The sequence below is a fragment of the Heterocephalus glaber genome, unplaced genomic scaffold (genome assembly GCF_053883595.1).
Source record: "Heterocephalus glaber isolate CG9 unplaced genomic scaffold, H.glaber_assembly_v1.0 deba00000674, whole genome shotgun sequence".
In the NCBI taxonomy this organism is placed as follows: domain Eukaryota; kingdom Metazoa; phylum Chordata; class Mammalia; order Rodentia; family Bathyergidae; genus Heterocephalus; species Heterocephalus glaber.
In genome coordinates this window covers 60,686-88,457 of record NW_028258154.1, presented here as the reverse complement: position 1 = coordinate 88,457, position 27,772 = coordinate 60,686, and the positions used below count along the sequence as shown (strand labels likewise).

Below are 27,772 nucleotides of genomic sequence, written 5' to 3'. Positions count from 1 at the left end.
CTGACCATGATCCTGATGCTGTCAACAAGCAGGTCCCTGGGCAGAGCTGCGGGTCACAAAGTCACCATGCCAACCATTCCGTCCATCATAACCACAGGGTATTCTGCCCTGGGGTGGGGGGAGGGCCTTGGGGACAGTCCGTGGCTGGACACCGAGGGAAGCAGTGTCCCCAGTCACTGTGCTCTCAGAGGGAACTGGTGTGGGCCCACTGCGCATTGGTGACAGGGCTCCAGGGGCCTTGGTCCCTGGGCACAGAGGAGGTGGCCACACAGGAGGCCCGAGGTGGCTGGTGTTCGGCCTCCCTGGGCTCTGGACAGGGTCCCATGAGCAAGGAGGTCACAGAGACCGGCAGCAAAATGGGGAGGCACAGCCCCTGTGTGCCCTGCTCTGTGCTCTTCCTCTGCTCCTCCTGCTGCTATGTGTGTGGCTTTCCAGAGCCCAGAGCTTCCAGGACCCTGGCTCAGGCTGGAGAGCTTCCCACTCCTATTACCCGAACTCTATCCATTTCTCAGCTACGGACACCCACAGGCCAGGCAGAGTGGGAACCAAGATGAGGACGTTCTGCAGTACTGTGATGGCGCTTTTGATGTCTACTACCTCCTTGACTCGTGAGTGCTCTTCTTACCTCGGCCTGGGTGGGCCCAGCTGTCTGTCCCCTAGGTCACTGTAGGAGGATGTGGTATGAGGGGTTATGAGCCTTTGCCAGAAGAGAAGCAGGGCCAGTGTGCTGTAAGAGAGGAGAATCCAGCCTCTGTGGCTTCCTGATTCCTGGAGGGGGACTAAGGACCCAGCAAGGTGGTAGTCTTTTGCATCCAGCTGAACATCCAAGCCTTTATTGGTCAGCTTCTCTTTGGAGTGAGTTAAAGAAAATAAGTGAGTCCCTTGTGTGCCAGAATTCTGTCCAGGTGATCTCTGAGAGCCATTACGGGAGCCATCGGTGCAATGCCCTATGATTCCAACCTGGGAGTCCAAGCAGGACCAGAGTATGAGGAGAGGGTCGGGCAAGAGGGGGAAGCCAAATAGGGGTCCCTGAGACAAAGGCTTCTGTCAGAGGAGGGATGGGTCACATCTGTGATTCCTAAAAGACTGGCAGCCTTGGGGAGGATCAGTTGGAAGGGGAAGGATGAGACTGGGTGGCAGTACAAAGAGGAAGGGTCCTAGGCGGCCTGGGGAAGGCAGGAGGGAGCCTGGGACAGGTGTGTGCACAGCAGAGGTGGCACCCACAGGCTGGAGCTGGCAGAGGAAGGAGGGAGAGTGAGGGGGGAGCAGAGGAGCTGATGTCCATCCTCCTGACCCCAGCTCTGGGCAGTGTCACCTTGCTGCAGGGGACAGGGGCTGCAGCCCTCCCCGGGCATCAGGACTGTGGTAGCTGCTGGAACACACAAACCAGGGTCGCTGTACTCTGGAAACAGAGAAGCCTGCGTGCCTCTGCCCTGAAGGGGTGTCAGCAGAGTTTAGATGGGAAGCGGGCAAATCTGCCTCTGACTGTCTCCTGAAAAGCAAAGAAAGGGCTGGATTGAGAGGCTGCAGTTCGGATCTTTCCTGCATCCCCTCCCCTATCCTCTGCTGTCCACAAGGGTCTGTGGAAATAGTTGTTCACTGTATTTAGGGAATGACGATAAGAAAAATGTCTATACATGTACAGGGCCCATGCAATTTTAAAAATATTTTCAGTCCATCTTTAGGTGAATGGGTAGATGGAAAAGCTGGAGATATGGAAGGCAATGGTACTGTGTCCTGGGCACCAAGGTTTCCATGAGGACGGCTCACATCCACCAGGTCTACTCTCTTGGTTTGCAGACTTCCTCCTTGTCTCTACCTTTCAACTATTTCATTATGACGTGTCTTGGTGTAGGCTTCTTCGCTTTATCCTACGTGGATGGATTGGATTTGCAGATGAGTATCAGTCGTGAAATTTGGGATGTGTTTGGCCAGTATTTCTTCAAGAAATGTCTCTACTCCTTTCTCTCTATTTCTGAGACTCTTACATTGTCTATAGTGGTCTGCCTGGTGGTACCCCACAGATCCCTTAAATATCCATCACTTTTCTTCTCTCTTTCTTTTTTTTTTTTGTATTAAATTCTTTTATTGGTACATTGTAGGTATCCAACACAATTACATTTCTCATTGGGAATTGTACCTTTATATAATGCATCTTGGTTCTTATTTTTTCCCCATTCCTAGCCCTCCCTTCACGCCCTCCACCCTTCCCTATTTACAAAGACTTTATTTTCATTTTTTCCATTTCTCATCAGTTTTTCCTTTCCCTTCTTTCCTTTCCCCTGTGCCTCCCACTACCCCTACCCCTTTGGACCTTTTCTTCCTATTTTACATTATCGATTATTCATTCTAATAATTGGTACATTTTAGGTATACAATATAATGACATTCATCATTGGAAATTTGCACCTTTACATAGTCTCTCTTGGTTCTTGTTTTTCACCTTTGCCCAGCCCTCCCTTCAACCCCTCCAGCCCTCCCTATTTACAAAGATTTTGTTCCTATTTTTCCATTTTCTCATATTAATCCCATTCCCTTCTATCCTTTCCCTTAGCCCTCCCACTTCCTTCCCCTTTGGGACAACGGCTCAGAAGCCCCTACCTCTGGGCCGGGAACAGTGGGACTCAGTACCTTGGTCTGGTGGTCTGGTGTCCTCTGCGCCTTGGTAATGTGGAATCAGGTGGCTGCCTGTCTGCAGTGGGGTGATCCGGTGTCTTCCGCGTGACTCAGGACCTCGGTAGGGTGTGCGCAGACCTGCCTGTCTGCAGCGGGCTGATTCGGCGTCTTCCGCATGACTCTTCTCTCTTTCATTTTCATTTCCTTGAAATACGTGCTTTAAATTATACTGTACTATAATTCAATTGGCTTATTCTTTCTTTTGCTGTTCAACTGTTCAGATTTAGAGCTGAACAGCTCCACAAAATAAATGAATATTTATACTGAAAAAAATTATATCATCCATCTATGAGGCACTTCATCACCAGCATTTCTGTTTGGTTCCTTCTTAATGTTCTCACTCTTTGTTGTTATCCTGACTTCCTTTAATTTTTTTGTCTTTGTTTTCCTTCAGTCTTTAAGCATAATTAAGACAGTTGTTTTGAATCAATATGTAGTAAATCTAAAGATTTGACATCCTTTGGAGTGGTTTTTGTTGATTAATATAGTTCCTTTGAGTGAGGTGTGCATTCCTATTACCTTGTATGCCTTGTGGAGTTTTTATTTATTCTTTTTTTGACAATTAGGTGTTTGAACATTATTATATTGTAACTTTAGAAATCAAATCCCAGCATGCTTTGGCGGGGGGGCGGGTAGATGTCTGTATTCATTCATGTATTTTGAGACTTTTCCAAACTATTTTTGCAAAGACTTCCTAGCTATATCTGATTACTGAGTTGGTGGCCCTTCAGCTCATATTCAGGTAATATCGTGACAGATTTCGCTGAATTCTGGAAGCTCAAACAAAAGTACAAACACCATAAAAATTAGGCAGAGAAAACATCCACCAGCCTGTCTTTACAGTTGGTTTGTGCTGAGGTACAGCTTTGTAACTTAGCTGAGGTTGTTCTGCATCTAAAGATCAACCTGAGTCAAAAGCCTATGTTTGGATTTCTCTAAACACAATCCTTGCTCCTGTACAAGTGTGAACCTCAAAACTCTGGACACATTGCTGGCTGTGAGCATCCTAACTCCCAGTCTCCCTCCCCTTGCCTTTGATGACCTAGTGTAGGTCCCCACAGAAAATAGGCTACTCCAGGTGTCTATGGAATTGTCCAGTTTCCTCACTCATGTTCTGACTTCTGTGAAACAGAATCAGCAGCAAATCCTTCAGATGTCCCCTAGGCAGGTGAAAACGAAAGCTCACAAGTAAAGCATGTGTGTCCCCCTGTGGTTGTGGAGAACCACTTGGCCTGGACCATGCTGGGAAGCGGGTAAGGGAAGGGTTCCACAGAACACCTCACACTTTTCCACCCTTTAGAAGGGGGCTTTTTTAACAGTGGCATGTTTGCTCCATTTCCATAAAGCACTGATGGGCATTTTGCAGAGCTCCTGCAAGATGAGCACACAAGCATTTCACTTATTTTGTAAGTTTCTGTAGGAGAACAAGGGCCCAAAGCATACTTGGCTGTTTATTCTAACATCCCTCCATGATACTAACTTTTACCTAGAATTCCATTTTTCCCATTTGTCAAGGAATGGTTTGAAGAAAAATTTAAATGCCAAATAGTAGAAAGAAACTCACAAAAAACTGAGAGCTCCTTCCCAACCACTCTCTGTGTCTGAACCCAATAGCCAAACATAGCTCCATGCAAATCTCTAGTTTTCTTTGACAATGTACAGATGTTCGTGATAACGTGTTTGTAACAACTGTCTTCTGCTGCTTTGAGATTTACCCATTGTTCATCAACTTCTTTTTATGGTGAAATTTTCTCAGCTTCTACTCCCCTATACGATTTGATCTCACATCCTTTCATCTTCTCAACCTGGTGCTGTCACAATGATGTTTCAATCAGATTTTATCAGAAGTGGAAGCCTATGAGGAGGTGGGCCCTCCCCAAGGCACCTACTTCCTGGGCACCTGACTGTGCCTGTGTCCTTTCCTCTGCCCACGAGCACTTGCTTTCTCCTGTGTCCTACAATCCAAGCCCTCTTTCAAAATCCTCACTCCTAGGACTCCCCAGGAGCAGGTGCCATAAGCAGGTGAAGAGTGATGAGAGGGAAAGCAAAGAGTGTGAGGATTAGGGAAATGAGGGGACTTGCTTCTTAATCTTGGAGTTGCTGAGGGCAAAGCCTGCATCCTGGAAAAGTCTTAGGGTCTGGTGTTTGCTTACACAGCAACTGTCAGACAGCAGTGTCACTCACATATGCCAAATACAGTGGACAGTGCATGGGGTATGAAGAAAGACCTGGCTATAGATTTATCCCGGGTATGGACATTGTGACAAATAGCCTGAAAAGAGCTCATTTTCCTCAATCATGAACTGGGAATAAGCAGACATCACAGGGTGGATCTGGAGGGAAAATGACCTCTACGTGCCTGGGACACATGTGCTCCCTGTCTGTTACCAGGAGATTGTTAGGATGATTTAGTTCTTCATTTCCTCCTGGTGTCTACACTGATTTAGACCCAGCCTAGCAGAGTAGATGGAACAGGAGGAGGTGGCTCTTGGAGTGTGACAGTCAGCACACATTTGTGTGACCTTCGGGGGTCCCACTTGTGGGCATGATCATCTCTGGAGGGGAGAAGGTGGCCTCCTGGTGGGTGCCTCTCACCCACTCACCATGGAGCCCTGAGTATCACAGGTCCCTCCGCACCAGGCGCAGTTCTCTTCTGCCCCCTGATGCTTCACCGGCAGAGCTGTGGGGACCCAGAGACCTTTGCCAGGGACATAGGGCAGATGTGACTGGTTCCCACTGGACAGGAGTCACGAGGCCCCAGGCTCCTCCTGCTCCTCACTCTCCATCTGGGGACAGAGTGGGACACAATGGAGCAGGATGCTGGAGTGGGGATGGGAAGAGCCTGCAGCCATCCCTGCTGGTCCACAGTGTGGGCACCAGGGCAGCAGTGGCCAGCCTGTTCCCTTTCCCTGGCAGTGTCTGCTAGAAAAGGCCTCTTGGGCCTGCAGGGGCTGGACTACAGGCTGGTGACAAAACCAATGTCGCACAGTCTGGGGTGCTGGTCCCCCATGCTGAGGCCCAGGTTCCCATGGGAACATGTCCCCCAGCCTCCATGCTGCTGGGGAATGTGGAAAGGAAGAGGAATCTGGGGTGTGAGGAGGAGGTATGCAAGGCAGATACAGTCTACAAAAGGTTCCCGTTCCAAGGGCAGGTCTGACATCTGGAACCCAGGAGTCCAGCAGGGAAGCCACAGGCCACATCTGGTCACCTCTGGACCTGGTGATGGCTCTAAAAGGCTTCCAATGGCCATGGTGCCAAGGTCACTACCCACAGGGACCTGGGAAGGTCACATCATGGGCAAGTGATGGCAGAGAACCCACAAGTCAGAGGTGACCAGAGACTTCTTCCAGCATGTCCCCTTCTTCCAGTTGGTGTCACAGCCATCACCTAGTGTGACCAGCTGCACTGGTCGGCCACCAAGAGTCCCTTGTGCTGGGAGGCCCCTCAATCCCAGCAGATGGCCTGGTTGGCCAGCCTCTTCCCACTGGTGGCCCTGATGACAGTCACCTCCAGGATCCCCTACTGTGGTCAGAGGCATTGGGGTGGGAGCCAGTGTTAAGGATCCTGAAGAGAAGGGGCAAAGACAGAGGCCAGGTGTTCCTTGAAAGGGCACCTCATCCCTTAACTCCTGTATCTTCATTGCAGATCCCAACCCACGTTGACCTGGGCTACCTTGTCCTCATGTTTGGAAGATTTGGCGGAGAAATATGTAAAGTATGCTTCTCTGTGATGCAGGCTGCTTGAACATCCATTAGACTTGGTGGGGTCCCTTGGGTGGGGGCACAGAGCCCAGCATGACCAGGAAGGAAAGGGGACAGGGTGCACTGGTCCTCTGGGTCTCAGCTGTGTGCCTGCCCTGCCTGGGAACCTGGGCACCTGCAGGGACACCGTCTGCCCTCCAGACCCCCAGGTTGGGAAGGAAGTCAGGAGAGCAACTCAGTAGCTGACACCTGGACACAGGGTGCTCAGGGCCAAAGGAAAGGGACAGAGAGTGTGCCAGGAAGGTTAGAGGGGAAAACAAGGATTCCTAGAGGGAAGTGGTCCTGGGCAGCTTCCCAGAGGAGTGGGAAGTGAACTTGACCTTGAAGGCTGGAGAAAAGTCAGGGTCACAGTAACCCTCAGGGTGCCCTCTAGTGGGTGGTCTGTTTAGGCTGAGGAGTGTGGGTAACTCAGGGGAGGGTTGGAGACAAATCCTCACAAGTTGCTTGGGGCCAATGTCACAAGGATTTATTGTTCCAGGCCAAGGAGGGCCTTGAATTCTTCCTCTGTGTCACAAGGAGCCATGGAAGATTCACAGGCAGGGGAGTGATATAGTGCTCCAGGAAAAAACCTGGCAACTGTAGGTGAACAGAGCCAGGAAGAAGAGCAGGAGCAGTGGTCAGCTCAGCCAAGAAGGCTGCAGCCACTTTGCCGAGGGTCAGAGGTCCTGGGCCAAGGGCAGTTGGTCAGTGGCAGGAAGGGGAGGCATTGTGAGGGAGTGGGATTTCCTGAGCTGGAAGGAGGGAGGAGGAAATGGAGGGAAAGAGGGATGGGGTTAGGATAGAAAGAAGGTGACTGTAGAAGACAGGCCAGGTGGGAGGGAGGCCCCATGAGGAATGAGGAGGCTCTGTCTCCTTTAGTGTGTGTGTGTGTGTGTGTGTGTGTGTATGTGGTTATAGCCTTGATATGAGTGTGCCTATGTACAACTGTATGTGTGCATGACGATATGTGTGACTATGTACATGTATGACGGTATGTGTGACTGTATGTGTGCTGTGAATGTATCAGTCTATGTGCATGTGAGTGTGAGTGGTAGCGTGAAAGTATGACTTTGAGTGTTGTAAATATGTGTGTACTGTATCTGTGTGTGAGTGTTGAGTGTGTGTGAATTTGCATTATTGTGTTTTAGAATGTGTAGATCAGTGTGTGATTGAGTGAGTATAAGTGTGTGTTGGGGTGCTGGCCCAGAGGCTTGGTCATGAGGTCACCCTGACTCTCCCTGGGTCCCTGGGTCCCCACAGGGGACTGCAGCATTGCCTACTGAGGCTCTTTGCCCGTATCTGAAATGACCCTGGGCACAGAGCTGTGAGCAGCAGGGTCCGTGCTTCCCCTGGGGATGTGTCCTGGCGTCAAGTTCCCTGGCTTCTCACAGCCATGCTTCTCCCCAGCCCCAACCTGCGCATGTCCTTCATTGTGATTAACACAAGGTCAAGAATTGAAATGATGCTCACCTCAAATAGGTAGGTGTTGGTGGGACCCGGGAGGTGGGCCCCAGGGGAAGAGCTGGAGGTTTGTGCTGGGCAGCAAGGTCCTCTGGTGGGTCCCAGACAGGCAGCCCCAGGGGGCCCTGTGTCCTGGGCTCCTAAGGGTGCCACAGGGAGGGCTGTGGGGAAGGTGGCCTACATGTACACACAGGCTGAACACCAGAGGGGTTCTTGGGAGCTGCTGATGGGCTAGGCGGTGAGGGACCTAGCCCCTTAATGCAGTGAGGGACCTGACAGAGTGAAGAACGGAGGAGAGGAGGAGTGCTGTCTGGGGGCAGGGGAACTGCTGCCAAGAGCCTGGGATAAGGCAAGGGACAGAGAGGGGAGCGAGTGGGACAAGCCAGCAGCCAGAGAGGAGAGGGCGGGGGCTGGGCTGGGCAGGACCTGGCTGGGCCTCCCCTGGGCAGGGCTGGCTGTGTCTCCTCCTAGGCAGGGCCCAGGCAGAGATGCATCCAAGGCCCTCAGAGCTTGGCCCACAGCAGGTCTCTGCCCCAGGAGGAAGCCGCCCTCAGCGTCTTCACTCTAGGTGGCCTTGCTGTGCGGGCTCAGCCCTGTCACAGCCAATCAGCCTGAACACAGTCTTCCTTTTCTGTCCCAGTGCTGCCACCAGAGCTGGTGCTGCCTGCCCCGATCAATCCTGTCTCTAACAGCCCCTGACAGCTCTGTCCTGGCAGCCTGAGGACAGGGCTCGGCCGCCTCAGCAGCCTGCGGCCACGTCCCCACCTCAAGCCTTTAGGGTCAGGAACACTGAGGTTCTCAGCCCCGCTGCTCACGAAGCAGCCTGGCTCCTTCCTTTGGTGGCTAAGGGAGGGGCAGGTCAGGGTCTGTGCAGTGGAGACAGCACAGGACAGGCTGAGCTTGGGACCTGTGAACCAGCCTTCATTGCTGGAGGACAGAGCCTCAGCAGGGTGTCCTTGGCTTCCACTCAGCATCAGGCATGGGGGTCTCCCTGAAACCTCAGACTCAAACTGCATGTCCCTGGGTCCCACTCCACCCTTGCTGAAGCACCCCTGGGGAGGGGTCCCTGAGGGTGGGGTGCTTGAGACAGGATGAGCTCAGAGAAAGTCAGGTTCCTGAGGGACCTGCTTTCAGCCTCCCCACCACCCAGAGGGCTCAGAGGTCAGGGACAGAAAAGGACACAAACCTGGCAATGATCCAGCACACAACTGGGTTGGGAGAGTTGCTCATGTTTCCCGTCCATGGCATTTCCACAGTTCACCCAGCCATAGGATGGCTTGAGGGCTATTTCTTTCTGTCCACTTTCCTCACCTCCATCTTTTTGCCATGAATTTTTCAGAACGACAATCTTCCATCATCTTGTCCAGTTGGAGACCATTCCCACTGGTGGGGAAATCTACCTGCAGAAGGCACTCAGACAGGTGGGGAGCCCACTTCCTGGAGTCCATGCTGGCCCTCACCTTAGAGCACTATCCCAGTCTACTGCTCTCTCTATGGTGTTTCTCTTTCCTTGCAGGCGAATGATCAGATTGCAAGAGCCAATTCCAGAGGTGAGCCCCTGCCTTCCTCCTCAGGTGGCTGCACCGAGCTGGCCGCCCTCCAGGGAGCTCTATGTGCAGACCCCATGGTTCCCCAGCCTGGCTCTGGGAGCCCATTGCTCCCCTTCCCATCCCAGTACTTTTCAGTGGGCAGAGCACCTGCCCCAGCATGGCTCTCACAGGACAGGAGGTCCCATGGGTCCACACAGGGCACTTGGTCACTCTGAGCTCCTGGACTTTCACTGGGCCCTGTGTGCAGAAGGAGAAGGCCGAGATCCCAAGCTGCCTGAGAACCACCATAAGGAGCCCACTCTCTCCCCAGGGCCAGACCTTCCTCCCCTTCTCCGTTCCTGTCTTCCATGGCCCACTTGCTCCTGGACCTGCATCTCCTACCACGAAAATGGCTGGCAGCTCTGGGCCAGAGTGGTGGGGCCCAGTGGGGACTGTGCTGGGGAAGAATGGGGTCCCCTGTCCAGGACCCCGCATGAGAGTGCTGAGCAGCTGGGCCGCTGTCCCAAGCAGAAACCTGCAGGTTGTAGCCAAAGCAGGCACTGGCACCACCCCTTCCTGGGCTGCTCTGCAGGACAGGCTGCTGCTTCCTGTGCCCAGAGATGGGCTGGGGCTGGTGGACACATGGCTGGGCTGTCCTCAGGGCAGAGGGTGTGCCTTCTGGGACCAGTAAGGGTTCAGGCTATCTGGTAGGGAGATGGCCCTGGGCAAGAGCCCCTTCTCATTCTGGGGTCTCTGGGTGGTGGGTGCTGGGGTAAGGGTTAAGGTGTGAGGAGCACCCACCTGCCTTCCGTGGGCAGTGCTGAGGCCTAGCAGTCTACGGTGGTCCTGGGTCCCCTGCTGGTCACTCTTGGACCTTACTCACCACCCCTCTTGTTTCTTGACAGGCAACAGGGTGTCTAGCATGATCATCGCTCTACTTACTGGACAACTGAAGCCAGATGTACTTAACAAATCTGTGGTGGAGGTGAGTGGGCTTGTCCTCAGCGTTCTCTGTTCCATTCTGTGCCAAAAGCTCACCCAGTTCTTTCCCTCAGGCTCACAAGGCTCGGACCATGGGAGCGTACATTTACTGCATTGGTGTCAGCGAATACAACGTAGAACAGGTATTTTGGATCGGGTGACTGGGGGCCCTCTGCAGTCCCGCTGGTGACAGATCTCCAAGACAGCTCCTCAGGGCACCAGGAAATGCGGGCAGCAGGTGTGCCAGGCAGAAGGACAAAAATGGGTTTCAGTACACCGCACCACACTGAGTGGTGCAGAGCTTCCTATGTCCTGAGCCTGGGGTGCGTGCAGGCGCCCCCACGGCCCAAGGGCATGACACTGTGCCCTGGCTCTGGGGCCCTGGTGCATCGAGGAGTCCCTGCCTTGGGGGCCAAGCCAGTTCCTCTCTCTTATAGTTGACAGCAATTGCAGACAGCCCAGAACACGTGTTTGGCATACATGGGGTACCCAGGAACCTGCATGGAAGAGTTAACTACGTGCGTGAGTGGGCAGGGTGCGAGCAGGGGGACAGCGGCATCTCTTCAGGGCCTGAGGCTCACATTCCTGTCCCTTCTCCTGCTCTCCATCTCAGATTGGAACAAGGGCCTGTCTTGAACTCAGATCAGTGGAGCCTTCCCCTCTGTGCACAGGTGAGAGCTGAGGGGTGACAGCTATGGGCAGGGCGGTGCAGGGAGTTGTGTGCACAAGTAATGTGTGGTGTGTGTGGTCTGTGGGATGTGTGGTATATGTGATGTGTAATATATGGTGTGAGTACTGGGGTATGTTGGTGCTGTGTGGCTATGTTCCGTGTGTCCTTGATTGATGTATGGGTATGCATGATGTATGTGTGATATTTGATTTATATGTGTGTTTTATGTTATGTGTATGTGTTTTATGGTATGTTTCTGATGAGTGTGATGGTGTTTTCATTTTGACATGTGTTGTTTGTTGTTCTTGGTGGATGAACTATGTGTAGTACATGTAAAAGATACATGTTGTGTGTGGTAGGGTATATGCTTTGTATATTTGTGAGTGTATGTGGTGTATATTAGGAGTATGGTAGATGGATGTTATATATGATATATGTATTGGTGGTGCGGTGTGTATGTGTCCATTGTGTGTTTGGAAAGTGTGTACATTATGTGTTGTGTTGGTTTATGAGGGGTGTTTTTGTGTGTTTATATGGTGTGTGTTCGGGGTACAATTTGTGTATGTTTGGTAAGTTTGTGGTGTGTGTGTTTGTAGTGTGTCTTTGATGATTGTGGGGCAGGGTGTGTTGTGATGTTGTTGTATGATATGTGTGGTATGTGGATTTGTGGAAATACGTTAAGCTGGTATCTAGATGGTCCCCCAAAGCTTCATGCACTCATAAGTGGGGCTTTGAGGAGTGACTGGATCATGGGTATGTGGTACTGGATTAGTCCACCAATTGTTTTAGCATAGTTCTAGGTATGGATGATGGATTTATTGAAGAAGGAAGCCCCTCCCTGGATGTGGGTGGCACCAACCAATAGTCTTGCAACTTGGATGAAATAAAAAGGGAAAGAAGGAAGTGCTGCTGCTTCCTGCTTGCCATGCCATGAGTTCTTTCTCCTCTGCCATGCCCCTCTTCCGTGCCACCCTGCCTTGTAGCCAGCTAACTATGGACTGAAACCTCTACAAACTGTGAGCTAACATAAACCTTTCCTCCCATAAGTTACAGATGCCAGATATTTTGTTCCAGCAACAAGAACCTAACTAAGACAGGATATATAGTGTGTTTTTCAGTATGACATGTATAAGGAGTGGGTATATATGTCTGTGGTACAGGCTATGTGTATCTTTGAGAAATGTGGTGTGTGATGTGTTTACATTTGCCATGAGGGGACAGTGTCATGTGGAGTAGGCAAAGCAGGGTGTGCTCTGTGATTTGTGGTGTGTGTATTTGGAATATATAAGATGTTTTTGGTGGAGTGTGGGGGTGGGTATAGTCCACATGACTCTGCATTGTGTATACATATATAATGTATATTCAATGGGGATGAAAGTCAAGAGTGACTGTGAGTATCTGTGAAATTACTTATTCTATCTCATAACAAAAAAATTTCATGTAAAATTATTAAAAATACATAGTATTTAAAAATTCTGAAGAAAACCCCAGAATTCAACAACAGATAAATAGGTCAAAACATGTTGAGTATTCCTTTCCTTAATGCTTAGTTTTAGAAGGTGTTTCACTTAATCTTGACTGAATGAAGAGACTCCTGGAGAGGTAATTGGATGGTGAGAGCACAACCTCACCAACAGGTTAACCCACTAATGAGCTCATAGACAAGCAGGTTTAGAGGAAGTGGGAATAGTTTAAAGAAGTGGGTTATGGGGCATGACCTTGGGCACTATTAACTGGTCTCCAGCTCCTTCCTCTGTGGCCTTTCCAATCTGCTCTGTTTCCTGGCTGCCATGAGTTGAGCTTTCTTCCACTACACCCTTCCTCTATGATGTCTCTGCTTTGGAAACAGCAGCAGCGAACCTGAACCCTCTGAAACCATAAACCAAAAGAAACCTTTCCTTGTTTGAGTTGTGATGTGAGATATTTTGTCCCAGTGACAGTAAGCTGACTAATACAGGAAATTGGTACCAGAAATGAATTATTGCTGTGACTGAACCTGATCCAAATAGTTCAGAAGCCTTTAAAATTGGTTTGCAGAGGGAGTTTTGAAAATTTTAGTGATGTGGGCTACATAAGCCCTACAATGCTGTAAGCAGAGGTTGATGGATGAGTGATTCTGGTAGAAACTTATTAGATTAGAATGGTGACAGGAAGAGATAGTAAAGACTGCTCATGAGGTTTTAGATGGGAATGGGAATTGCTCTGGAAATGTTCATTTTACAACTGGCAAAAAATATGCCTATATTATGTCTGTGCACTAAAACTTTGTGATGCCAACTTTAAAGGCAATGATCTAATTGACTCGATGGAGGAAATTTAAAAGCGGCCCAAAGTTCAGGCTGTAGCATGGGTACTACTGGAAAATTTTAGCAAGACTTACGGTGAGGATCAGGAGGAAAAAGCAGAGAAGAAAGATTTCTAAAACTTTCATTTGGCCAGAAAAGAATAATGTGTAAAGTGGGAGCCAAAGGAGGGATGATTGCTGAAGAGATTAGCACCATTACAAAGAAACCAAATAGTTTTTATTGAAACATCTTAAAAGGAAGGTGCCTTGAAGATATCTCAGAAATCATCAAGATGCCAACCCTTACAAAGTATCACAGTGTAAATATTTCATTTGAGGAGAGAGCTCCAGGAACACCTGTTTGAGAAGGGTCCCAGTGGAATTTGTTCTTCAGCACTCATTTCATCATTCTCAGCCACTCAGACATGCAGACACCACTGCAGCCATGGTCCAGGTGGACACAACTCAAGTTAGCAGAAGATTTTAGCACCATCCATGTGATGCTGGTTTTGCAGGCATGCAAAATTCAAGAGTCATGGGATCATAGAGGTTTCCACTCAGATTTCAAAGAAGGTCTTGGAGAGCTGGTAATATGTCACAAGGCTCTAGTTTCTGGCTGTAGACCCTGAGAGTGTAGTGCACGAACCTGAAAGAGTGAAATCAAAGCTGCAGTGGAGATCCCAGGAAGTTGGAAATGCCAGGAGCATGGAATGCCCACAAAGCCAGCACAAGAGAGAGACCATGTGTACTGCAACCAGTAAGGCTATTGGGATGGGGCTATCACTGCCTTTTGAAGTTCATATCATGCCACCACATACCTCGATGTCAGACATGGAGATATAGCACTTAATTTGCATTGCTGTGGATTTTTCTTACTGTGGTCCAATTGGTTTCTATCCCCCCATTCTTTCCATTGTTTGCCTTGCATCACTGTACCTTGGGATTATGTGACTTGTTTTTGATTCTTACAGGGGTTCACAGCTAGCTAAGAATATTTCTGCTGAGCCTCAGGGGAGTCTTTAGACTTTTGAGTAATGCTGAAACTTTTGAGTCTTTGGGGGAGGAATTAGTGTACTTTCACTTGTATGCAACTAAAAATTTTTAGTATTGAGTAGTTAGTAGTTTTATTTGTATGCAGCATTGTTGCGTCATGTCAGGCAGAATTATGGCCTGGTTATCGTATTGTGTAGAAATTAGGTTTTAAGAAGGTGTACTTAGGCATCAACTTGACAAGGTGGGTACTTGTGCAAGTTAATCTTGATTGTCAACCAGACTGGATCAAGAAACTCGTGAGAGGTCTTGGATTGTGAAGGTGCCAATGTCACAGTGGCTTAGCACACCAGTGAATTCATAGCTGAGAGGGCTATCAGTAGATGGTATCGCTAGATGATATTACTCCTGCTTGGAGTAAGTTGGACATGGGGGCATGACCTTGGGAACTATATCTGATCCCTATCCCTTCTTCCCTGGCTCTTTCACACTTGTTCTGCTTTCCCTTTGCCATGACTATAGCAGCTTTCCTTCACCATACCCTCTGCCATGACCTTTCTGCCTTGGAACCAGGTGACCATAGTCTGAAACTTCTCTTTGGATCTGTATAGATGTTTTTGGCTTTGGATTTTTTGAGGATTTGGAATTTTGTCTAGACACACTAGGATATCCTGGAGATGAGATACAAGTCTCATCAGTTATGCTTCATGTACGCTCAGTTATGTTTCATGCACACTGTGCATATGTAGCCTGAAGGTGATTCTATATATGTTAGTGCATTTGTATTTTAATCATGATTTGTCCCAAAAAGTAAATTGTGGGATTTTCCACATTTGCTCTCATATTTAAGCTTAAAAAGTTACGGATTTTGGAGCATTTCAGATTTCATTTGTACAGATAAGTGATCCTCAAAATGTTAAGAGGAATTTAGAGCTCACCCCAGAAAGGCCGTGCTGATGTGGAATTTGAAATATCAAAGGAATTCTAAATACAAATCATGGGGGAAACAAGGCAATCACATCGCTGAATAAAACAAAAGTGTTGCACAAATTCAGCACCGGTATTGTACAAGACAGAAAGTAAACCTCCATGCCTGACCCGGCACCACAGGAGCAGCCATTTGTTCCACCCCACCCCTCTGTGGAAATGACAGCACTTATCCCAAGGCTGGAAGTGATAAGGATGCCCCCAGTCCATCCCAGGTCCCTGCCTTGGTGCACTGAGGATGCTCCTAAGTGGTCCAGAGGGTGGCCACCTGTCTTTGTCATGGGCACTATGTATGCAGCCATCATCCCCATGTGGCTGGCTTCTGACACCCAGGTGGAGGGGACAGGGAGGGTCAGGCTCTTCCTCCCACAAGTGACACCTTGGCTGCTACAGCTGCTGGGTCCTGGCTTCTGTGTCCCTTGTGGGAGGCGCCATGACTGCAGGCTGTGGGAAGACAGAACTGTGCCCACTTTGAGCTCTGCCACCCACGGCCCAGGAGAGGGATGAGGTGCCAACCACCTGGGCTGCAGTGTGGTCTTCGATGGATAGAAATAGCACTGTGGGGACATTGGGGGACAGACGGACAATGATGGCATAGCATCAGGACGTGGATAGGAGCTGAGGATGGCTGGACCTGACCTCTCCACCCTGGACCTCTGCTCTGCACCCGAGCCCCTCTGATGCTGGGCAGGGTGGGGGCTGCAGTGCTGGGTGGAGGTGGGTCAGGGACCTCACCCCAGGGTCTCTCCTGCTTCTGGTGTGAAGCACCTCAGCAGATCAGCTGCCCTGACACACAGGCCCTGACGTCTGGGCAGCCAGAGAAACCCCAGGTGAGGACAGGAGCTGAGGTGACAGGTGCCTCCAGACACCAGCTCCACTGCTGACCTGTTACACTCCTGGGTGTCCTGAGCAGAGCTGCCATACACATAGTGACTCAGGGGGAAGCTGACGCAGGAGCCTGGGCCCCAGGTGACACAGAATGGGTTGGGTACTCAGGCCGGCATGGAGAGCCAGTCCATGTGCAGGGACTGGGGGACAGGGCTGTTGCAGCCCAGGGTCCTGGGCTGGGTGACCTGGGGCCACACCAGGGCCATGGTGACAGGAAGGATACAGGCCTGGGCCAGGAGCTGCTGTCAGGCCAAGGAGCTGGGAAGTGCAACTGGAAGACCCACAGGAAACCAGCCTGGGTGCTGCAGAGCTGCCCAGCTGCCCTCTCTCGTCCCTTGTGGCTTGGCCTGAGGGGCATGGAGGCCCACGCTGGTGGAGTGAGGGACTTTTGGGTCCACAGGGAGATGGGCTGTGTTCCTTGTGGTTCAGGGAGAGGCTGGGTTTGGAAGGAGGTGTCAACCCCCATTAGTCCCCCTCCTGGTAGGACAGGGGCCTCTGGTGCCCCCATCCTGGCCCTGCTCCTGGGGTCTCCAGTGGGGACCATGGGAATTCAGGATGGGAGGCCTCAGCTGAGATGGCCCCTGGCAGTTGGGTGTCTGTCATGCTGCTGTAGTCGGGGATGGTGGGAGGAGGACTCCCATGTGTGTAAGGCTGGTTCTGCTGCATCCACATGGACCCTTGGTGACAGCAGATGTGAATTTGGCCTGGGGGACACAGATAGTCAGATGCAGCTGCTGCCTCTTGGGGCCCCTTTGGATTTGTCCTACAGGTGATCACAGTGAACAGTGGTCTGAGAGAGGCCACAGAGTACAGGTCCCTCACTCATGCCTTTGAATGTGCCCTTACAGCAGCCAAGCAGGTGATTCTGAAAGGCTACGGCTTCCATAATGCAAGGAACAGAGACCAGGTCATTTGCAGATTCAAGTTCAGTAACAATGTTGCCTTCGGTAAGGAGCCCCTTTGTTTTCTGAGCCACTACCATCCTACACAGTTGTACCCCCTCCTGTCTGTCACCTGAGTCCCTGGCCCTTTGCTGACCTTCTTGGAGACTGTCACGGGGTTCCGGGCACTGAATGTTGACAGGTGAAGAGGGGCCTGGCTGGGGTGCAGCCACCTCTCTGTTCATCTGGAAAGCAGGGAGGTAGGAAGTGTCCATCTCTCCACAAGCAGGCCAGAGCAGGCCTCCCCTCAGCAGGTTTGTGTGGTGGGTGCTGTCTCACAGCAGCATCTGTCCCATCCTATCCCCACCCTTTTCTGAGAGCCTAAGACTTGCACCAGACCCTGATGGCAGGACAGGCAACAGAACTTAGAGTGCTTACAGTGTCAGGTTTGTGTAACTTTAGGTGAGGTTCTTTACTATGACAACCAAAGTATTCAGTGCAGTCCGTTCATGGCTGGAAAACTATTCTCCCTTCAGCCAGGTTGTGCTGGGCTCTCTGCTTCCCCTGACTGGGGGACCAGGTCTCCGTGGGCCAGGTAACCTGCCCTGCAATACCTCTCTACCCTGGGTCAGTGGCAGCAAGGTAGGGATAGCTTTCCACAATGAAAACCAAGTATCCCACCCCCAGAAGCAAACCCTTTCCCTGGCCAAGTGTCCTCCAGCCATTCTCATGATCAGCAGCAGAGAAGGCATAAAATGCTCGGCATTCACCTGGACCAGGGCTCAGGAGGTATAGGGAAGGTTCTATTGCTGCATGTTAAGGAACTCTTCTGAGTTTCCAAGCTCTTACAGAAACAGAGAAAGATAGATGAGGAGAAGACGGAAGGAAGGAAGAGAAGGGGAGAAACAGAAATCACCAAACATCCCCATTTCCTCCGCGGGCTGCCCCAGCTCAGTAATGATCCCACCTGGTCCCTATGGTCAAATCCCAGGGTCACCCTTGGTCATTTCAGCCCACCCCACACCCAGTCCCCCAGCTAGTCCCACATGACTGCTGTCCACACGGTGCCCAGGATCTGCGCACCCACAAAGATCCACTGCACCAGGAGCAAAACCCTGTTCTCTGCTCAGTGTCCACCTCTGGGCTCCTGTCCTTCCCTCCTTAGTGATCTCTGAATTTCCTGCCTCAGGGCCTTGGCATGTGACAGCCCCACAGCTTAGAACACACTTTACTCCCAACATTCCCTGGCTGCTGCTTGTCTGGTTACTCTGAGCTCAAACATCAGATGCTCAGGAAGAAGTGATGTTAGTGGACGTGGCTCACAGCACAAGAATGTATCAGAACCATCAAATACCTGTCCCCTTCTATCAGTCTAAGCCAGCACCTCTGCTTTCCCTTTCCAGAAGACAGTGGTAGCAGGGTAGGTGACTTGTGTAGTGATGTCCGCTTGTGTCCTTTTCTTTTAGATGAACATCCAATCAGGATGAACATGACAACCATAATTTGTCCCAAACCACAGGCAGTGAAACCTGGACAGTAAGTCACCATGGTTCTGGGTCCTAGGGGCAAGGACAGTGTGGCCTCTGTTTGCCACTGTCTCCTGTCCTGAGGTCGGCCTGCTCTGCACTGAGGCGCCCTCCCCACCTGCCCTTGTGGGTGACCTTCAAGGTGCCCAGGGAAGCACAGAAGCCCAGGCACTGCAGAGGGCAGGTGCAGGAGAGGCTGGGCCAGACATGGCTGCCTTTCCTCCGGGTCACCTTTCCCGGCCAGGACCACACAGCGCGTGATAGAAGTGTGACGGTGATGCTGTTCAGACCTCCCTGGTCCCTCAGCCACGGCCAGGATGGCACCATCTGCCGTGAGGGCCACTCACTGCCTGAGCTGCAGCCCTTGCTGAGGCTGACCTCACAGTGACTTGGGGAACCAGCTCTCATGACCCACGTGACTTCCCTCTGGTCACCCTGAATGTGTGACTTTCAGAGTCATTGTCCTGAGCAGAGCTATGAGGTCCTGGTCCCCATAGGTTGGGTCCCTTGTCTGTCCCTCCTGTGCATTAGGAACATCACAGTGGAAGTCAGCCTGAACAGTGGGAGGGACTTCCTTGCCCGCAGCATCAGGGTGAAGGCCACCGCCAACTGTGTGAGTATTGGAGGCTGTGTCCTGGGCTGTGCCGAGCACTGCCCTGGGTGCACATACACCTGGGGAGGCAGAGGCAGGGGGTCCCATGTAGGCCAGAGGGCAGCTGTGCAGACAGTGAGAACTGATTGCATGGACAGGGTAGGGTTCACAGCACACAGAACCACCAGTAACCCCAGCGGCCTCCTCTGAGCCAGCGTGTGACTCGGGAAGGCTGGGCAGACAGCCCGTGGGCCCTCATTGTGAGTGACAATCAGGGCCAGCCCTGTCCCTTTTCTCGCAGGCAGGAGGGAACACCCTAAGCCTTCTAAGCCAATTCCCCAGGCAGGAGGGGCTCCCACCCCTCTGCACAGGGGCCCACTGAGGCTCAGAGAGGGTGAGGTGAGCCCAGGATACAGAGCCAGGATATGGGCGGTGAGGCCTGGGGTCTCCTGTCTTCCCCTGAGTCCCCAGCAGCCCGGCCTCCCCAACATGGCACCTGTAGCTCTGTGTGTCCTCAGGACGAGCTGTACTGGCCCCGAGGTGAGCAGGGAGGCTGGGGTCACGCAGGGTCTCCTAGGCCTCCTTGTCCGGGCTGAGTGCAAAGCCCTGAGCAGAGCAGAAGTGCGTCCTGCAGCCTGGGGACCAGGGCCGGCCCCTCACCACTCTGGGGACGCTGAAATCTGTCCGAGCTGTGTCAGCAAAGATGAGTAGAGGGTAGCCATGAGCAGATGCTCCAGTTGCTCTCCTGCCACCTGCAATTCATGCTGTCTGTGTGCTGGCCATGGTCACATGACAATCTCCTCCTGCAGAATCGGCCCCCCACAACCACCACTAGGCGCCCCAGGCTGCGTCCACCATCACCATCGGTATCGACCACAAAAACAACGACTCCAGCCCCAGTCACTCCTCGACCCCCAGACATCGCTGTCTCCCAGACCAGCCCACCCCAGCTCACGAAACCACCAAAAACAATGCCAAGCAAAGCGCTTCTGCTGCTCACAGCAGTGCTGGGGCTGCTGCTGATCCCCATGGTGCTCTGGTGGGTCTGGTGGTTGTGCTGCGGGAAGGTGAGTCCCTCTGCAGCCAGGGACCAGGACATGGGACAGCCCCCTGCTCCAGCCTGTGGGCCATTTCCCATCTGCCCTGAGCCAGCAGAGCCTAGCATGTGCCATGAGAAACCCAGACCCCAACCCAGCCAGAATCCCATGGGTGAGGGTGCCCCAGGATCCTGGAACAGGGAAGACTACCTCCCAAGAATGTCTGCTTGTGTCGCTTTATGTTCTCCTTGGGATCCAGTGCTCAGGGCTTTGGGAAAGGAGAGCAGGCCCTGTGTCCACCCTGGCTGCGCTGGGCTCCTTTGGATTTGTCTTCATCTCTATGTCCTCCGGGGCCAGGGCTGGGCTGGGCTGGGCACAGCCTTGGGGGTACAGGGCTGAGGATGGAGGGCATCTGGGGGCTGAGCTGGGAGGCTGTCCCCAAAGGAGCACAGGGATGGGGCAGGGGCAGTCTGGGGCTCAGCTGAATGGGACCAGAAGTGTTAAGTGGCTGGGCCAGGGGACCTGGCTAGGGGTGTCAGGAGACAGGGTGCTGCCTGGGACCTGTGCTTGCTGCACCGTGGTCTGGGGAGGTGGCAACTGCAAAGCCAGGCCCAGGGGGAGGGGACAGTCACCTGCCAGTGCCCTGATCCTTGCACAGCCCCCTGCCAGGCTTCTGCCAGCCAGGGTGACCTCAGGAGACCAAGGTTCCACCATGGGGCTGTGGGCAGGTGGGGCAGAGGCAGACTTTGGAACAAAGGAGTTTGGCTGTCACTCCACACAGGGCCCTCCCCAGTGAGTGATGCTCACTGTCATTTATATCATCCCAAATCCTTAGCTGACCCTACATGCGGATAGCCACTCCCCAAGGGCTGCAGATAGGGATGTGAACAGGTGAATTTCTCTTGTAGAAGCAGAGAGCTAAGAAACCTGCTCGTCCTCGTCCTCGTCCTCGTCCTCGTCCTCGTCCTCGTCCTCCTCCTCTGGCTTCTCCTCCACCTCTGGCCCCAGCGCCAGACCCGCCACCTGACACCGCGTGCCTCACCATTGCCGTGTGCTGCTGTGCATGCCGTGGCGTGTGTGAGAACACGGGCCCGGAGGTGAGGGGCTGGGGACCACGACCCCAGCTGGGGCTCTGGGGAAGAGGAGCTCTGGAGCCCTCTGAGGGGACATGGCTGCGTGGACTTTGCAGGGATCCTGTGGTACCAGAGGACAGCTCAAGACCTCCCCCCCCCACCTTGGCCAGGCAGGGCAGCACCCAGAGGAGCTCGCCCTCTCACCCCACCCCAGCCTAGCCCAGCCCCAGGATCTGTGGCTTCCACCTGGGAGCTTCTTGCCTCTGTCTCCCCATAGCACTGCTAAGAAGCCAGCCCTTGCTAGAGACACTGAGAAGCCACTAACTGCCCTGTAAAGAGGGAGGACACCATGACCAGTGGCCAGTTCTAACTGTGGGGCCATCCTTGCCCACCCACAGGACCCAGAGGCCAGCACTTGGTCATGGAGCCAGTGTGCCCCCACCCTGGGCCAGGCTACTCCTGTCCCATCTCTGCCTTCCGCTCCTCTGCCTTGGTTTCAAGCACACACCCTTGAGCTCAACATGGGCCTCCTTACCCTCTCTGTGCCCACGTGCTACCCTACCCTATCCTGGGACTCTTGCCCAGCCACATGCCCACACCCGTTCCCCTTGACACCCTCTATGTCCTGCTCACATGCCTCCAACCTCTGACCTCCAACACCTGCTGTTAGCTAACTTGTGGCCCAAACATTCTGACCTCCCAGACACCCAAGAGTGCCAGCCTCCCCAGGGCATCCAGAATAGGGCCTCAGCATGGCCCTGGGGACAGAGCTGTCAGGAGCTCTGGTCCTGACGCTACTGGAGGCCGAGTCCTGGCCCTGCCCTTCCTTTTTGCCCCTGTGTCTTAGTTACTTTTCTTGTTGCTGAGGCAAAACATCCCACACCCGAAGTTAAAGGAGGAAAGGTTTATTTAGCTCACACTTTGTAGAAGTTTCAGTCCATGGTCAGCTGGCTCCAAGGCAGGGTGGCATGGCCAAGAGGAATCACAGACAAGACACAGTTCATGGTGGGCAGACGTCAGCAGAAACAGCAAGCAGCAAGAGACAAGGAAGGACCCTCTTTCTGTCCCTTATAGTCCACCCAGGCTACACAGCCTTGGGGCAGGCAGCGCTCACACCCAGAACTATGTCAAACCAATCAGTGGACTGACTTAGTAATCACACGCCCTTAATCCCAGTATCACACACTCTAGATCCAGCTACCTCTGAAAGAGACCCTCCTCTAGGACCACGTGAGGCTTTGGGGGGACACCTAGACACAAGCCATAACTCCCAATCTGCTTTTTAGGGCACCATGACCTTGTGTAACTTCGGTCACCCCAGCTGCCACCAGGTGCCACTGATAAGGTCTCAGCCCAGTGACCAGATAAGGAGAACACAGTTACCCTCCTGGTGGACACAGTGGGCACTGCTCTTCCCTGACCCCTGTCCTCTGGGACTGTGGCTCAGGGTTGCGTTGGGGCAAGTGCTGGGGGGACACACTGGTTGGGGGACACACCAGGTTGTAAAGATCCATTTCAGTCCTTTCCTGGGACACGGGGAAATCCACATGGTTATGAGCGTCCTCTGTGGAGGTGTGATGCTCAGGGCTGGGGGTCGCCAAAGCTTCCTGTGGCTCAAATCTATGCCCGGGTGTTCTGGTGTCCCCAATGAATCATCCCAGCAACTGTGGGAAAGTTGTGTGCACTTTCCCAGTTCACACCAGAGACAGAAACCTGCAGAGGTTGTGACCTGTCCCTGGTCACAAAGCCCAGGCCTGGCTCCCACCTCCCCTCCAAGGATGCAGACTGGCACCCCTTTCAGATCCACTGCTCAGCCCCCAGCCTGCCTGCTGTCAGATGCCTGGACTGAGCCTGGAGGCAGTGGAGGCTGGAGGGCAGCACCAGGGAAGGTGCCTCATCCAGGCCCACCCTCCAGCCAGGTGCTTGCATCCTCTGGCCCAGTTCCAGGGGCACTCAGCCATCTCCCCTCTCTCTGCTCTTCCCACCAGGGCAGCTGTACCAACTTCAACCTCCTGGAGGCGCTCTGTGCCCAGGGCCCCTTGGCTCCCCTGATCGGTCTTCAGCCCAGCCAGGACAGCCTCTCCGTGGAGTACTGCTCCCGGTGCCATCCACCCCGCAGCCCAGAGTGCGAGACCCCCTTCTAGAATACTCCCCCTGCTGCCTCCCCCTTCCCGGACAGCCTGTAGGCCTGCACTGTCACTCCCACCTCCATAGACCACCTCTCAGGCCCCGCTTACCCAGATGAGAGGTCTTCTTGCTGAATTGGACATGCCATGGAGTCTTGGATTCTAATAAACTAGAGTTGTAATTTGTTGCTGCACAGTGAGGGTTTGTCACTGGGGAGATGCTCCCCCGTCTGAGTGGTGCCCAAATATGCACTGTTATCCTTTGGATGCCAGGTATGCGTGACCCCACTGCTACCACTTTGTCTTCATCTGTCACCAAGGGACGGGAAACATGGATGTAATGTTAAGAGCTCACTGAACAAACAATCCATAATTATTCAACAATGAATGAAGCAGCTGAATTTATGCTTTTCACTTGACTTTTTCTAGGCACAAATAGGTTGAATATGCCCAGTATGGTTTGTGATCTTTATAGACTGAATGGGTGGATAGTGATGACCCTATTTTCCCCCTGTTGGCAAAAGAAATATTTTGGTGGAATGGCCCTAAGTAGATGTGTAGAGGTGGTTTTTTGCATTTCACTAGATCAGTAACTTTGAACTTGTTACTGTTTAGTAGTGTGACAGCCTTGGGAACCAGCTCTGTTCACCTGTGCCTCAGTTTCCTAACAGTGGATGAGGATACTATTTGTGTTACAGACTTGTGGGGCCCCGGGGAGATGTAGAGCGAGTAGAGCCTGGGTAGATGTCCCCACCCAGTTGGGTCTGTGTACTCCATTGTCATCCTGCAGTTTGAAGCCATCCCTACAAAGATGGTCCCTCGTTCCTGCCCCTCCAGGGCCACCTGCTCTCTGAGCTGGACTTTCCTTCTTGGGGTGCCCCTGTTATACGTGCAGAGCAGGGAAACAGGACTGGATTCAGGACCTCCAGGGCCACAGTGTCCCTGGTTGGAGAGTTGCACCCAAATATTGGGATTCCCCGGTCCCTTGAGGCTCAGAACCTGGGCTGCCGGGACTGTGGCTTGGATGTCTTGGACCCAGAATCTGTCTGTGGGGTCTGTTTCTTGGGCCAGAGTGACCAAGGCTTTAAGTCATCCTAATGATCTAGGGTTGACATAAGGACTTCCAGATTATATAAGGGAAATACTATAACTCCCAACCTGTTAGATGTCTGATATGCAGAGTTCATATTCTCTAAAATGGAAGAATGAATTCTAGGAACAACAGAGGTTAAGAGTAGGAAATATTTATTGAGAAAAGGATACTTTCTGTCTGGGACAGAAGGGGACCCAGAAAGTGGGTTGTCTATGAGCCCACTTTTCAAAGAAGTTTTAGACACCAAAATCATGAGTTGGCATAAGGTGGGACAAAACTATGGTCAACCAATGCAATTGCAAGTAGAGTCACTTAGGTAATATTGATCCAATAGGGAAGCAAGTCACCTACCAAGTGTGCATGGAAAGAACAAGGACCTTTCCTGGAAAGGATGGGTTAAGGTGTTGGTCCCCTGCCCAAGTGATATGCCTATTTAGAATATCAATCCTTGTTGTTTATCCCTGGGGAACTACATGTAGTCATTTCATCGTTGTCATGAGGCCTGGCTTTCAATGAATGAACCTCCACCCACAGTTGTAATGTGTTCTCATCCTCTGCACTGACTTCTTTGAGGGCCTAGTCCTGTCTGACTGTCTAGAATATCTCTACTTAACTTAGCTGTCTGTAATAATAAGAGTCTCAGAGGATACAGGTGGGCAGTTCAGGTGTTCACATCTGCCCAAGCCATCCTGATATAGTGCACCAAGTAATAGGAGGAACACATGATATAGAGGGAACAGATGTTAACTCCCAACATGGTAGATGTCAGATAGTCTGAGTGTGTGTTCCCCAAAATCAAAGAATGAATTCTAAGGAACAACGGAGCTTAAGAATAGGAAAAATTTACTGGGGTATAGGAATGCAGAATAAGAATAGCTTCTGAGAGATAGGAGGGGTCTCAAATGGGTTGCCAATGAGCCCACTTCTCAAGGTAGTTTTATAGCGCAAAGTCATGAGGAGTGTGTACAACATGGGTAAAAAACTATAATCGATGGATAAGATTACAAGTATAGTGGCCTAGGTAATATTGACCCAATAGCAACAAGGGTATATGGATGGCATCATTAATTTTGGTCAATAATCTGTAATCTTAGTCTTAGTCTTCTTAGTCTTAGTAGTCTTAGTCTTACTGGTCTTAGTGTTAGTGGATGGAGGCGGATGACTCACCCTCAAGGAGATAATGGTCTATCTATATGAGAAAGCCCAAAAGGGTGGTACCAATAATCTCAAACTTCTGTTCATCCCTTAGGGAAGTATGCAATCTGGCCACGGTGACTTTTAATCTTCTTCAAATGAACCTCCAGCCACAGCTTCAGTGTGTTCTCATCCTCTGCACTGACTTCTAGGGCCCAGCCCTGTCTGACTGACTAGAATATTTCTACCTAACTAGGATATCTATATCAATCTAAATAAGCAAACTAATCCAAATAAAATAAGGCAATATTATAACCCCCAACCTGCTAGATTTTTGAAACACCAAGTTCACATTCTCTAAAATTGAAGAATGAATTCCAGGAACAACAGAGGTTAAGAGCAGGAAAAATTTATTGAGAGAAAGATAGCTTCTGTCTAAGAGAGACAGAAGGGGGCCTGGAAAATGAGTTTCCCACTTACTCTGTTTCTCAAAGGCATTTTATTGAGCAAAGCCATGAGGTGAGACAGGTACAAGGTGGGACAAAACTATAGTCAACTAATATGATCCAATGGGAAATCACAAGGTGGGCCCCTAAGGTGGGACAAAACCCAATCAACCAATAAGATTACAAGTACAGTCACCCAGATAATATTCATTAAATGGGGATCAAATGAGGAAACAAGCTATGTAGCAAGCATATATGGAATGAACAAGGAATTTCCAGAAAGAAAATGAGCTAGGGAGCTTCTGGTCCCCACTTAAGGGGATTGATATCTATTTGCAATATCAATCATTGCTAATCATCCCTAGGGGAAGTGAGTGTAGCACTTTTTCTGTTTTTATATAATGTTGAACTTCAGTGGATATGTCTCAATTGTCTTTCATATTGACTCCTCAAGAGCTGACCCTGTCTAATTGTGTACAAGATATCTAATTTACTTAGCTGTCTACAATATTTACCCCTCTGAAGAAGTATCCCTAACTGTGGTTAGGGGAGAAAAGGGTATAATTTCTATCTAACTGCTTCAAGCTGAGAAGGATTAATGTGAGGGAGACTGCAGTCAGAGGCCCTCTCCAGAGAGCTAATCTCATGGTAGAAGTCATGCTACAGTTTACCAGTTACGAACTTTCCATATAAGGTTGATCTGCTGGATCCCAGTAAAAGGAATCTAGCACATTTGTTGTTTGTTACTTCTGTGTGATCACCCAGAGTTTGGCAGCTTCTAGGCAGGAATAAACAAAAATTTCAAGAAATTAGAACATATATAATCTAAGCATGAGCACTAGAATGGAAAGGCAGGTTGGGGAAAAGGCCACATTTAGGAACTGAATTAGTGATTGTAACCCACTGGCTCTTAGACTCTTTTACTGATGGAGGTTATCTGTAAGTCTGATATTTTGTCTTAAGTCTCTCTCGTTTACACTGTAAGAAGATAGAGACAATTTGAAGGACAATTTTACCTAAGAAATTTAGAAACTCTTAATGAACTCATATACATTTTACCACGGTTTTCTTAATGACCCACAACAGTGCTCAGCTATCAGTGTAGCTAGAAACTGCCAGAAATGATTAGCACTTGGAGCCCCTTTTTATATCTAGCTGTATTATTATGGTCTTGATTTAATATCTTCACTTATACTTTTCTACTTGGGCATTTAAGACTAAGTTATAGTGAGACCTGTGTCAATCAAAATTAACCTCTTGCTATCTATCAAGGTCAATTAAGTCTCCTCAAGCATTACTTTGGATCATGTATAGAGCCTCTTAGCTCTTCTGTCAGTGTCAGGCATCAGGATGGGTCATGGTCTTGCTTGACCGTGTTGCTTTTGGTGAAAGCGTGGGAGACTTTCCCTCTTGATGATCCTCATTTGGCATACTATTCTTGATTCTGTCCTCGGGCACGAGACAATCTTCCTGCTTGGGAGGTTGGGTGACTCACCAAAGTTGTAAGATCCTGTAGAAAGGTTCCCTCTTGTCCTGGCTCCTCACTGATCTTGAAGGGCCAGGGCCAAAATATTGGCTGTCTTTTTAGCCCAGTTACTTTTCTAGTTCTGGTCTCTAAACTTCAGTTGTTGAACACCCAAAAGAGAAGATCAGTGAGA

The 27,772-nt window shown here is 51.0% G+C and overlaps 2 protein-coding genes across 35 annotated transcripts in view; one reads left to right on the top strand and one right to left on the bottom strand.

Moving 5' to 3' along the window:
* The first annotated feature begins 512 nt into the window (after positions 1-512).
* LOC147829319 (anthrax toxin receptor 1-like) lies at positions 513-23,635 on the top strand. The gene is made up of 15 exons (XM_087206416.1): positions 513-608; positions 6,322-6,390; positions 7,824-7,895; positions 9,217-9,298; positions 9,394-9,427; positions 10,312-10,391; positions 10,462-10,530; positions 10,825-10,905; positions 11,001-11,058; positions 17,055-17,153; positions 18,554-18,623; positions 19,145-19,226; positions 20,015-20,272; positions 21,151-21,339; positions 23,304-23,635. Exons 3-15 carry the CDS (start codon positions 7,837-7,839, stop codon positions 23,457-23,459), a joined length of 1,317 nt encoding a protein of 438 aa, XP_087062542.1. The 5' UTR covers positions 513-608; positions 6,322-6,390; positions 7,824-7,836; the 3' UTR covers positions 23,460-23,635.
* The window catches only part of LOC147829317 (adhesion G protein-coupled receptor V1-like), a 66,501-nt gene continuing 58,801 nt past the window's right edge, over positions 20,073-27,772 (bottom strand). For 31 of the 34 annotated variants that reach the window (XM_087206381.1, XM_087206389.1, XM_087206382.1 and 28 more), the window contains one exon: positions 26,062-27,733. The gene's annotated coding sequence lies outside the window, so the exon portion shown is untranslated. Of the gene's footprint in view, positions 23,751-26,061; positions 27,734-27,772 lie in introns of those variants that run through there. The other 3 variants (XM_087206396.1, XM_087206385.1, XM_087206391.1) reach the window with 2 other exon arrangements.

What these genes read in the sequence shown, in the direction of transcription:
- LOC147829319 (XM_087206416.1), top strand. Translation starts at nt 7,837, where the DNA reads ATGTCCTTCATTGTGATTAACACAAGGTCAAGAATTGAAATGATGCTC. An exon ending in TGCAGAAGGCACTCAGACAG is followed by an intron (nt 9,299 to 9,393) that starts GTGGGGAGCCCA and finishes CTTTCCTTGCAG; the next exon opens with GCGAATGATCAGATTGCAAG. An exon ending in GCGAATACAACGTAGAACAG is followed by an intron (nt 10,531 to 10,824) that starts GTATTTTGGATC and finishes TCTCTCTTATAG; the next exon opens with TTGACAGCAATTGCAGACAG.